Here is a 13,314-nt window from a genome sequence, read left to right as displayed (position 1 = left end):
TGTGTTGGTTTTTACGTTATTATGGTGAAATGTGTTTCCCTTTCACTGATATAAAACACATAAATACATTTTCAGAATCTTCTCTTTATTCCTATCGTGTTGCTTTCAGTTGGGGTGATTCTGCATTCGACTGCCATTTCTTGTAAACACAAAGGCGAATCGTGCATAAGCGAATTCGGTTCGTGTTATATAAGATATCGTTCCCCTATTTATAAATCGTGTATGATCAAATTCATGTAATGTAAACACGTGTTATACGAGGACTGACTGTATCGTAAGTGGCCCGTGAATATGTCTATCGGCTCTCATCAGCTACTGCTCTATATGACACAGACTGATAATAGCCATTATAGCCTGTGTCAAATACCCATGCTTGATATGTAGGATATCATCAGTCCATTTTAAATATGTTATCCCTTAAATGCAAGTGCTTGATAATATGGTTTCTTGCTGGCCTTTTTTTTAAGTCTTTCTCAAAACCAGCCATCAAAAACCATAATAATTTACAAAATATAATTAAGAAAATGTTAGGAATATCTGCAGAAGCTAGACTTGTTCCCAGACACCTAACAACCTGAAAATGAAATCAGAAAGAACAAGGAAAAAAAGAAATTAATTAAAATAATACTAAAGGAAAACAATGAAATGATTATTATATTCCTATTTACTCATTACCAAAAAAATGTATATTAGGCTGATACTTACCAATGGTGCAATGTCAACTTTATAGTCAATCATCTGGACTAAATGCTTACAGATGTAACTGCTTATATATGAACTCCAAATAGGAAGTGTATGCAAGTGACGAAGCAAAGATATGCATTCTTCAGCTACTGTACTGCAGTGAGAAGCTGTTAATGATACACGAGCTCGCATAATACTTTTGCCTTTATATGGAATTTCTATTAAAAAATATATATACTATGATTTTTTAATTTTTCATATAAATTTCATTTTACTAAATTTAAGATTAATAGAATTTATTAGTTTTTTTTTTAATCATCTCAGTCAAAAACATTTGGTGGTTTTAAGGTATACAGGTCTAGTAGTGTATAATAACCATATAATATTACATGCTTGCTATTTATTATTACATTTAACTCGCTCACCAAACTTTATCCAACTTTTTATGCACATTGCATATATGCATAAAGAAACTATTGTTTCACCATGTTTATCCATCTGTCTGTCTGCCCACATGTAATAACTCAACTCTCAGTGGATAGACTTTCATGCAATTTTATATTTGGATCTTGCAGAATGATTTGTGGTTTCATCCCAAATGTCATTAAAATTTGACCAATAGAAATCTGACAATTATTATTGCTTTATCCATCTGCACATTCAGAACAAAAAAAATCTGGCAGTTATCCCTTTTCTTTTATTCACATCACATAGCTATCCATACATTAAAGCTGACACACTGAATATTATGTTTGTTGCTGTGTGCTGATGGGAGGAATGAATGAGCAATGTGGTAGATGCACAGAAACAAGATGTTCTTTGTTCTCAGTTTCACAGATAAAAGTCATTTGCTTTCTGCCTTTTTTTTTTTTTTTTTTTTTTTTTGACAGTTCACTAAATGCATAAATAATCAATTATTATTAGACTAACTGATTATATTAATCATGGCAGAAATGTTAAATATGTTATTAAATTTCAATTGTTATATTAAAATTCAGGAAGAAATACATAAACTGCACTGCGAAAACATTGACAGTATACTACAACCATTTAAATTACAGTGCAGCCTCAATATAACACACCTCTTCATACCATGGTTTCAGATATACAATGAGTATGATCATGTCTCCAAAACCAAATTATGAAAAAAAGTAGGGTCTTCAAAGAACTTACAATCTCATATTGGAAACTGGAAAAAGTGAATACTGTATATACCCATATCTAATGTACATCCTATTACCTTATTTCCAAGAGGGGGAAATGAGCTAAAAATTGGCTGTATATTCACTTTAATATATGCAGTATTTGGTTGCAGAGTTTTTTGTAAACAACAGGACTCATCAGAGACTAATTACTGTAGACACCCAGTTTCTTCCTTCAGCTAGAGATGCAATAAAAGAGTATATCAGTGGAATGCTAATTACAAAGAGTATGTTACATTAGTATGTAATGTTAGTGTGTTTCAAGTGTGTTACATTAGTTATAAAGTAAATTTTTGTAAGCAGCAGCAAACATGACATCCTTTCTTTGGCTAGAAGTTACACTTAGGATAGCAAAAGCTGCTAAAGGCTAAACTAGAACTCACAAGTGATTTATGGAGAAATCATGTGACTTCACTTTGGCAATATGATAGTTTTGATTTAGTTTTTTCAAAATACAGTACATTCCAGGGCATCAGAAATAAATACATAGCAAAATTAGTAAATAAGTAGGACTGAAGTAATGGCCGCCAAAAGAAAAAATTATACAGTTGAAGAAGAAAAGTTAAAGAATTAAGAGTGAAAAAACAAAATGTGGTATATTTTGCAAGTGTGGAATTCCAGAAGGAACAGTCTGAAATTAGATGAAAGAAGAAGAAAAATTGTGTTCATTCATAGGCTCCATAGAAGATAGAGTAGGCCTCCTAAGAAAGAAAACTGGACTTTTTGAAAACAGTGATGTGGACCAATGCTTATACTAGTGGTTTCTACAGAATGATAGTGAACGTCTTTATTTATTGCAACTGACCACTATTAAAAATTATTATTAGAAGTACTGAAGAAACGCTGTCATCAGTTCTGGCAAACAAAATTACATGACTATTTCAGAACAGATGCGTGAAATGTAAGTCCACAACAGCATTGTGTATTAGTAGAATGCAAAGCAGCAAATGATATAACCTTTAATCATTTACGTCTTTTAGTCTGTATACTCATAAAACATCAGTAAACAAAGTATTTATTTAATAAATAAATTGTGTTTATGTTAAAAAAATTGGGGAAAAAATTATAGAAATTTTTGTAGGATATAATTCAATTTGCTTATAACATGGGTATTAAAGTTGTTGCCTGACTCCCACGTTATACTTAGGTTGCAGTGTATTAAACTATTTTTAAATGATTAAATCAGAGTGAAATGCATGCTCCATTTCATGTGCTGTTGATTACAAAGTATTACGAAATTTTAATACAAAATGTAATACAAAATATTACATAAGCGAATATTACTTGGGAGTGAAGTGAAAACAATTACTTTTATATATTATTAGTTAACGTCACTCTGCATGGTTTTCAATGTTTGTAAAGTAATAGCTGTTTTTTAACTCAGTTTTTTTACACTGATTTCAAAAATGTTATTTTTTTTTTTTTTTTCACAAATTATTTAAGTCGATGTCAAGATATCTGCAAAAAGCCTCTAAGGTTGGGATTATACATACCACAAGTTTAGACAAATACACCAACCGTTTAAATAAACTGATTTAATGATAAAATAATACTAGATAGTATATTGAAATGATACAATAAAAACTGTAAAATAATAATTTACAAAAACTGATTTACTTTACAACAAATAAAATTGAATTGATGAATTTAAAATGCATTAAAAATATAAATTTAAAAGCGATAAAACACCATTGAAGCTTTTGGTTGCATCCGCCTCCTTTCTCAACAATAATGAAGTTCAAGCGACACAACCTTAAATATCAGGCTCACGGCACATGTGTCTGACCAGGCGCATGTTTAATGCGCCCTTCACGTGTGCTGGAACTGGAAATGGTCTGGGAGCGTGGCAAATTAAAACGTTTGTCTCTTGCAAGGACCACAGCCTCCAAAAGGGGGTGGAGCCGAACTCCCCTATCTCTATTCATACTATTGTTACCAGATGACCCAATCCACAAGCTCTCCAGCCACTTGCAGTCCCAGAATCTATGCACCCGGTCAAGGATGACAGCATTCTCAGGGGATACCTGATGTTGTTTCTCCCAATAGTGCTCATCTATGGTGGACTTATTGAGTTCTGCGGTCTGTATAGCTCTCATATGTTCCCCCAGGCAGTTCCTTAAGTCGTCGCCCTGCCTCCCCCACGTACTGTTTCCCACAATCCGAGCATTTGATCTCATATACAACTCCACTACTAGAGTCTCTAGTAATGGGGTCTTTGACCTGTGACACCACTGTGTGACTGTGTGCAATCTCTGACCCAGGAGCTGCACACAGCGTGTCTGAAAGTCGCGAAGCATCCTCACAATGCAATCTGACAAGCCCGGATAGTAGGGAATATAAACTGTGGTAAGCGGTGCAGGCAGAACTACTTGATTATGCTCCACTTCTCTATTATATTTATCAATGACCCTCTGGAGGTAACCACGTTTCATAGGATCCATCATAACCTGCCTAATTTCTTTCTCTCCCTCCTCAGAGGTACTGCAATGTGTCTTCATCCTACCCATAAGAGCCCTAGCCACACTATTTTTATGTTGGGCAGTCTGAGCCGACTTATAATGCGTGTACTGGCCCCTACACATTGATTTCCTATAGACCTTAGTCCTAAGCCTGGGGCCTCCCCCGTACACCATTATATCCAGAAATGTGGTGCCTACTTCTACCTCTGAGGTAAATTGTATGAAAGGAGAGAACCCATTGAGAAAACTAACCACATCTTCCTCTCTCCCCTTTTTTACTATAGTGAATGTGTCATCCACATATCGTTTCCACTTACGCATAGGGAACTCCAACCCCGCAAAAATCCTATTCTCTAATTCTTCCATAGCTAGGTTTGCGACAATGGGGCTGATTGGAGAATCCATAGCTGTGCCGTGAACCTGCTTATACATCACTCCTTGAAATACCAAGGTAGTATTTGAAAGACATAATTCAACACCACAGCATATATCTTCCATATTTAGGTGAGATCTAGCCCTTAAGGTATCATCCTTCTGTAAGGCCAACTTGACACATTCTACCCATGCACTGTGGGGGATACACGTGACTAATGATACAACATCCAACAACACATAGTCTCGTCCTCCCCTATATTTTGACACTTTACAAAATTCACGAACTCCACACTACCTTTAATGACCAACCTAGACTGACCCACTACCGGGGCAATCAGCTGCATCAGAAATTTAGATACAGCATAAGTCAAGAGTTTATTATTGAACTTATTAAGTTAAGAGTAAATGCTGGGAATTTGTAAACTAAATCTTCACATGTTGGCAACACTGTCTTCAATCATTTGTTTCTTGACCTCAATGGTTTATTTTTGAGGGTTTTTTTTTTTTTTTTTTTTTTTGGAGTGAAAACTCGGTGACCAACATAAACAAGGGGCTTCATATAAAGTTTTCTGAACATGTGTAGAAGCATTGAGATTGTGAGAAAATGGCAAAAAAGGTTATACCATTTACAATTCCCATGATTTGGTGAGAGCCTATAAACCACTGTGATTACTGTTACTTTTGTTTAATTAATATAGGGAATACAATGCAAAGAGTAAGAAGGACATGGTGCATCCTAATATTCTGTCTATCATTAGACCAGTCCCACATGGAGATAACCAGCCAATTCCATGCCCTCCACTTATGGAGAATGAAACAACAGAGTGCTAAAAGTGAAGCTTCTGAAGAGGAAACTGAAATATACATGCCTGGAAACATTGAGTCCAGTCCTCAACTGTTTTCACAGCATGAGCACAATGATCTGGTAAGACATTTAAATTTACCAAAGGAATCTGCAGAACTCCCGGTTCTAGACTTAAGTCAAAAAAAATCTTCAAGCAAATGGGACATTTTTCTCATGGTACAAACACAGAGAATGAGAACCAGTCCCCTACTTTTCTGAGGACGGTTCTATGGTTTTTTGCAGTAATATAAATGTCTTAATGAACTATTTAGAAATTAGTTACAATTCTACACAGTGGAAACGTTTTATTGACACATTAAAGAGGATGTCTCAAAGTCATGTTGCTCCACAATGGAAATAAATGGGTAAGTAGCTCATTCTCAGAAAATTAAAAGAAACATGAGAACTTGAAGAAATTTTGTTGACAATTTTTTTTTTTTTTTTTTTTAATTTATTGACAACACTCCTGACAACAACTTGAAGAAGTTAGTCAGGAGTGATGTCAATAAAATGGCTGAATTTGAACTATTGGTTAGCACAATTAAGGTTGATATAATTGGGCTAACAGAAATGTAGTGCCACACAGAAACTAGTGATGACAAGTTCCACTACAATATGTATAACATATTTAGGAAAGATAGGGAAGACAGAAGGGGTGGAAGGGCCTGGGCCCGAAAAGAACTTTTTCTGAGTCTGAAGTTACATCTGCCAGCATAAAATCTGCATTGTGTGAGTTAGTTGGAAGCAAAGGAAAAATGAGCTGTACTGTAATGAACTGTAATCTGCAGACCAGAAAAGCTGTGAAGAATATGACAAATCTGTACATGCAGATGGAATGGGCAAGCAAGAGTGCATGTCGTATTATGGGTGACTTTAACATGCCCCAGATTGACTGGAATAAGTGAGCAGGAAACTCACCATGGGATAAAACCTTTTTAAAATAAATTAAATGATTATTATTTGTACCAGCATATTAGAAAAAGTATGGGGGGGGAGAATATTCTTGACGTCATCATTATTACCAAATCAGATGACATCACAGAGCTTAAAGTAGTACAGGAACCATTATCACAAGGTTATCGTGCAATCATCAGTTGGAATATGAAGAAAGATGTTGCAGTAGTTAAAGGCATGGGTTTTAACTTCAGAAGAGGGAACTTTGACAGTTGAAGACACTAGCTGGCATCTGTGAATCGAGTGGATGGAAAATACATTTTAATTATGGAATACTTTTAAAGTACAAATCACAGAATCCATAAGCACATTAAATATATTGCAGGAGGAGGAGGATGCTGAAATGGATGACTACGGAGCTGGCTGGTCAAATAGAGCAGAAAAATATAGTATGGGACAGTTAGAGAGTAATGAAAAGTACTGAAGCCTACAACAGGTACATGTTGATCTGTAATAGTACCACAAATAAGGTCAGGGCGGCCAAGGCTGCATATGAGAAAGCATTGGCTAAGAGAGCAAAGAACAGGGACAAGGAATTTTTCATGTATGTGAAAACAACAAAGAAGAAAGCTAATCAGATTAGACCCTTGTGCACTGGGTATGGGAAAGTCTTAGATAAAACAAGCTGATGTTTCAGATGAATTGAATAGTTACTTTGTATCAGTCTTTACTGAAGACAGACCTTTCATGCTGAGAAGAGGCTGCGCGAGTGACACTGAGCCATATGAAATTACAGATGATTGTTCATTACAAAAACTTTTGAGCATAAAGACAAGTAAGGCTCCCAGAGTTGGTGGCATATACCATGTACTTATGAGGAAGAGCACAAAGGAGTGTACTAAACCATTGAGGTTAATTATGAAGCCATCTTTGGACTCAGGAGAGATTCCTTTGGAAAAGGGCCAATGTATCACCAAAACATAAAATCAGTCCTAAGAGTGAAGCTCGTAACTGCAGACTGGTGAGTCTGACTTCAGTGGTAGGAAAAATCTTAGAGGCAATGATTAAGAGTGCAATCCAGGGAGGGATTGTTTGGGATCCATTTGGGATCCTTCGGGGATTATTTCTTGGACCACTTTCTCATTTTCATAAGCTACATCGATGAAGGGATAGAAGGCATGATGTCAAAATTTGCAGATGACAAAGATTGGCAGAGTCATTAATGATCAGTGCCAAGCAGAGAGATTAGTAAAATGAATAAAGATTGAATTCTCACTGTTATAAAGAATTCCAGAACTAGTGGTCATAAATTCAAATTACAGCGGTTGAGGTTTATATTAGATTGTAGGAAGTTTTCTTTAAGTCAGCGAGTCGATGCTGGAACAAGTTGCCTTTGCAGGTAGTTAAAGCTGATAGTTTGAATAAATTCAAAGGTAAACTGGATGGTTATCTGTGTGAGGAAGGAAGCATACAACTTTCTTTTCTTATCTACTTAGTGGAGTTTTTTTTTGGTCAGTGCAGCAAAAGACTAGCTTCTTTGCATTATATAGCAAATACTATTACTAATATTAAGTATGAAGAACATGGTTTGTTGGCCGGTGGTGACTTTAAAGTGATAGGCATATTACTTTGTATTGTTGTACAAATTGGTATTAAAGGTGAGTTGCTACAATGGATAAAAGGATGGTTAAGTGGGAGAAGACAGAGGGTGGTAATCAATGGGTGCTGCTCTTCTTGGACTAATGTTATTAGTGGAGTCCCACAGGGTTCGGTGTTGGGTCCACTGTTCTTTTGTATATGTATCAATGATATCAATGAAGGTATATCAGGCTTAGTATCGAAGTTTGCAGATGATACAAAGGTTGGCAGGGTTGTTAATGACAGTAATGGCAGTGTGCTACTGCAACAGGATCTAGAAAATTTGGGCAGATGGGCTGAGAAGTGGCAACTGATGTTTAACATTGAAAAATGCAAAGTACTGCATATGGGTAGAAGTAACCCCAAAGAAACATACCAACTGTGTGGTACTACACTTAAGGAGGTGGAAAATGAAAGACCTGGGAGTAATTGTGCAGTCAGATATGAAGTCTTCTGAGCAATGCAGACAGGCTGCCAGGGCAGGTCATGGGGTGTTGTCAATGATATACAGGAATTTTGTTAGCAGGGAAAAAGAGGTGATTGTCCCTCTGTATAAGGCAATGGTCAGGCCACGCCTTGAGTACTCCGTGCAGGTCTGGAGGCCTCATTTTAGGAAGGATGTAGATTTGCTTGGGCGTGTACAGAGAAGGGCAACAAGATTGGTGAGGGGGAATGAAGGGATCCTCTTACCAGGAGAGGCTTAAGTTCTGCAAATTGCAGCAGCTGGAAACTAGGCAGCTGCGAGGTGATCTGACTGAGGTGTATGAGGTCTTGAATGGGTTGGGCACGTTGAATTCTGATGGGATTCTTCCACTTGTTCAGATTATGAACCTAAGGGGGCATAAATTCAAATTTAGGATGGACAGATGTAGAATATATGTGCAGAAATTTGCCTTTAGCCAGAGGATGGTTAATTGCTGAAACAAACTTCCATCTGTCGTTGTGGAAGTTGATAGGTTAAATAAATTTAAGGAGGAACTGGACAAATATTTAGAGGGGATTGCTTTGTAATTTTTTTTTTTTTTTTTTGGCTGATGCTGCATAAGCTCCTACACTTGCTTTCTTGCATCACATGCCACTACTACTACTACTACCATTTGCAATTAGCAAGATCAGCTGGTCCCACTGAAAAAAATTTAAAAGCTGTCCACGACCAACATAGTAACATTTACAAAAGCAAAATCTATTCCCTTTATCCTTGGCAGCAGTTATATCTTTAAGTAAATTCCACATCAATAAATTATGATCACTGCCACCTAGTGGTTCCTTTATCTGAAAGTTCTTAATGCATGAAGAGTCGCTACTGACAATTGGATCAAAAAGTATTGCTTTTTCTTGTTCTCTCTAACATGCTGATGCACATTGTGCAAAATGCAAAACATGAGAAAGCCCAATAACAAAATATAAACAAAAATGGTGGAAAACAACACATTATTCAGAGAAAATCGTTTATTGGGTATGCATTCTGTAAAATTCAGACAAAAATTCCAATTAATTTGCCCAATTTTGACATATGAGATTTTTCATATTCAGAATTTCTAAATTAACTCTGAATGAGGGCATCTTTGGACTCAGGAGAGATTCCTTTAGATTGGAGAAGTGCCAAAGTATCACCAATACAAAAAGGCAGTTCTAAGAGAGTGGTCAGTAACTATGAACCAGTCTGACTTCAATGGTAAGGAAAATCTTAGAGACAATAATTAAGAATGTTTTGACACAGTTACTCTTGAGCTGGATTTAAGGAACAATTTCAACATAGTTTATTTGGATTGGAGCACAGCATCTGACTCAGTCCCTCATGGGAGGTTACTGTATAAGCTTGAACAGGTTTAGATCACTGGTAAGATTCTAAGATGGATTGCTGGGTGGCTGCAGGGCAGAAGGCAGAGGGTTATGATTAATGGATATTCTGCAGACTGGTATAACATAGTTTATTCACTGTAAGAACCAGTAAATGTGATATTGTAAGTTTGTGGCATGTAATCCATACAAAGAACATGATCTGCAGGACTTCGAAAAAAGGATGATTATCAGGTATTGGTTGAAGAGTGGCAGTATTACGGGAACTATGAACCTTGCATGCTGTTCACAGAGTGCCGTAGTTAAGGTGTTCCAAGAGTGGATAGACAGTTGACAGAGCAGCAGTCACCAGGCCAATGATGGGTATCCTCGACTCATTGATGGTTGTGATGAATACAGGCTGTCCTGCCTGTGTGAGTAAATAGATGGAAAATGGTGGAATGGCTGACCATGGACCTTGGGATCAATGACTGGTACCCACCGGTATAGCACTTCTTCCACTGGGTACAGAATTTTTCCCCTTCATTCATTAAGGGCAGTATGTGTGGTAAATTCAGGCCCACCTCCACGTGGTTAAGGATAGATGTTGAGAAGCAGTTTTCCAGGTGATAACTGCCTCCTGATGGCTAAGAAGGCTACAGAACAACATGAAAAATGTAACCTACACCCTCTACACAAACAGCACTTACACACACACGGCCTCATTTAGTGATTGTATCTTTCACAAAACTTCAGCAGAGTTGAACTTTTGTTCCAGGAGCCATAGCACCTTCAACACATAGACACATGGACTTGAACCAAGGTACAACCAGCAGTATTTTCAAGATGATAATCCAATGCTGGTTTGGATCATTGACAACTGGGAAAAAGTTGCCTTTTCCAATGAATCATGTTTCCTGCTATGCCATGTAGACAGTTGGAGGGGGCAACAACAAACTGCAGAGAAAGAAGTCACTGTGATGTCCTGGTCCAACAGAAAAGAGCAGGTGGTGGCGGTGGCAGCAGTGTTTTGTAATGGAGGATGTTTTCCTGGGAATCTCTTAGTGCCCCCTCATATCCCAAGACTGCCCTCTGAATGCTAAAAGTTACCTATCTATTGTGGCTGATCAGATACACCCCTTCATGGTGACTTCTTCCCAGATGCACAGGTTTGTTGCAGCAAAGTAATGCGCCCTGACACGTTGCCAGTATTGTTTGTGAGTAGTCTGCCGAACATAAAAGTGGCCAAGGTAGCACCCTTCTGGGTGCTACCTTGGCCACCAAATTCAACTAATTCAAATGCCACCATATTTAAACTGAATGTTAATCTAGGAAAGGAGTGGCAAACCCATGGCACACGTGCCCAAAGTGTACATGTACAAATTTTTTTGGACACGCGAAATACAGAGCATCCCCAAAAAAAATTCAAACTTAGAAACAACATCGCTCCAGGAATTCACCTTGAGTCATGACCTGCGCCTTTCTTTCTGCCAAGCACATGAAAAATTGAAGAGCATGCAAGAGTAATATTTTTAAAAGATTTAGTCAATTTTGGCACCCCTGATCTAGGATCTATGTTTTAAAATGAAATACTTAAAAAATAATAATAATAAAAACAGATTGATTGCAATCTTATTTTAGAAGAAAATAAAAATGAAGCAATAATCAGAAAAGCACATGTAGGTGTTAAAGACACCATTCATTAAGATTTTCTTTTTAAAAATTTATCTATTCCAAAGAGAGAAAAACTCTGCACTGGACACAAGATTACTAATGCATATATCCACTGCAATTATTACCTATAGACTGAAGTGTAGGATCAGATGCACAAGAAATCAAAATATGTGAAAGAAGAGAAAATATCTGTTCAACAACATTATACTTCTGAGAAGAAAAGCTGTCTGCTATCCACATTGGTAAAAGAGTCCTCAGAAGTCTCAGAGCTTGAATCTGCAAAAAAAGGAAAAAAATCAATTAATAAACATATCCTTTGCAAGCTTATATAATGCAGAAATGTAGTTCACTGGTGTGCAAAACTTAAGGACCAACACTATTTCTAAAGGTTACAACCACAAAATCTTTACTGATGAGAGTAAATTCAGTCTTGGCAGCAATTCTGGATGTCAGATAATCTAGAGAAAGGTTGGCACACGGTATCATCCCGCAAACATCACTGAAAGAGATCGATATGGCAGTCGAGGTGTTCTTGTCTGGGGAGGCATTATCTTGGATGGACATTCACAACTCCAGATACTGGAAGGCAGTACTGTAACCGGCATGCCACTGAACTGAGGTAATCCTTCCCCATGTGCACTGTTCCAAAGCGCCACTGGCCCAGAGTTTGTGTTAATGGATGATAACGCCACACCCCATCACACTGCAACTGTTGATATGCTCTTGGAAAATGAGGACATTGTTCATATGGATTGGCCTGCTCGTTCTGCTGATCTAAATCCCATCGAACACATATGGGAAGCTCTGGGGGAGACATCTAGCAGCACATCCACACCCACCAGAAAATGTTCACCAGCTGAAGATGGCACTGACAGAGGAATGGATGATGTTACCACAAGAACTTATCAACAACAACATTGTTCTAAGTATGGACAGGCGGTGCAAAGCCGGCATCGACATTAGGGATGGCCATATCTCCTACTGAGGACCACCTCTTCCCTTTGTTCCATCTTTGGCAGTGATGCATCTGTATCATGGCAGCCAGTACTATGTTGCCATTTTTGAATAAAGTCCCTCTGTACCGTTTTGTTTCCGTTGTTGTGTTCGTGTTGTTTCCTTTATCATTTCTGTACCTCATGAGGTTCCTTTGGTATACTTTTCCCATATCCAGGCCACTCTTATGAGAAGCTACAGCTGAAAACCTGACTGGTCCTTAAATTTTGCACACCAGTGTAGTAGAGGAATGTGATGCAAGAAAGCAAACTTATGTAGCATCAACCAAAAAAAAAAAAAAAAAACAATTTCACACATCCATTCCCTCTAAAAGTTTGTCCAGTTCCTCCTTGAATTTATTTAAGCTATCAACTTCCACAAAGACAGATGGAATGTTTGTTCCAGCAATTACCCACCCACTGGCTAAAGGAAATTTTCTGCACATCTATTCTACAACTGTCTTTCCTCAATTTGAATTCATGCCCCCTCAGGTTTGTAATCTAAGCAAGAGGAAGAATCCCATCAGAATTGAGCCTTCTCAACCCATTCAAAGCCTTATATACTCAATTTAATCAGAACATATTGCAGGTGCCTAGTATCCAGATTCTGCAATTTGCAGAATGTAAGCCTTTCTTTGTAAGGAGACCCCCTTCGTTCCCCTCACCAATCTTGTTGCCCTTCTCTGTACATGCTCAAGCAACTCTAGATCCTTCTAAAATGAGGCCTCCAGAGCTGTATACAGTACTGAAGGCATGGCCCGACCATTGCCTTA

The 13,314-nt window shown here is 37.6% G+C and overlaps 1 protein-coding gene across 1 annotated transcript in view; it reads right to left on the bottom strand.

Annotated features, from left to right (window-relative positions):
• The window catches only part of HERC2 (E3 ubiquitin-protein ligase HERC2), a 971,627-nt gene that overhangs the window by 577,095 nt on the left and 381,218 nt on the right, over positions 1 to 13,314 (bottom strand). Inside the window, exons 37-38 of the mRNA XM_090372402.1 lie at positions 11,675 to 11,825; positions 706 to 902 (exon numbers count right to left, since the gene is read on the bottom strand). Coding sequence (XP_090228528.1) covers positions 706 to 902; positions 11,675 to 11,825 — 348 coding nt within the window. The remainder of the gene's footprint in view (positions 1 to 705; positions 903 to 11,674; positions 11,826 to 13,314) is intronic.

The sequence above is a fragment of the Mastigoproctus giganteus genome, chromosome 1 (assembly GCF_048544385.1).
Source record: "Mastigoproctus giganteus isolate SK-2022 chromosome 1, ASM4854438v1, whole genome shotgun sequence".
NCBI classification, from domain to species: domain Eukaryota; kingdom Metazoa; phylum Arthropoda; class Arachnida; order Uropygi; family Thelyphonidae; genus Mastigoproctus; species Mastigoproctus giganteus.
The sequence above is the reverse complement of the archived record's forward strand: the minus strand, read 5'-3'. Positions and strand labels throughout refer to the sequence as shown.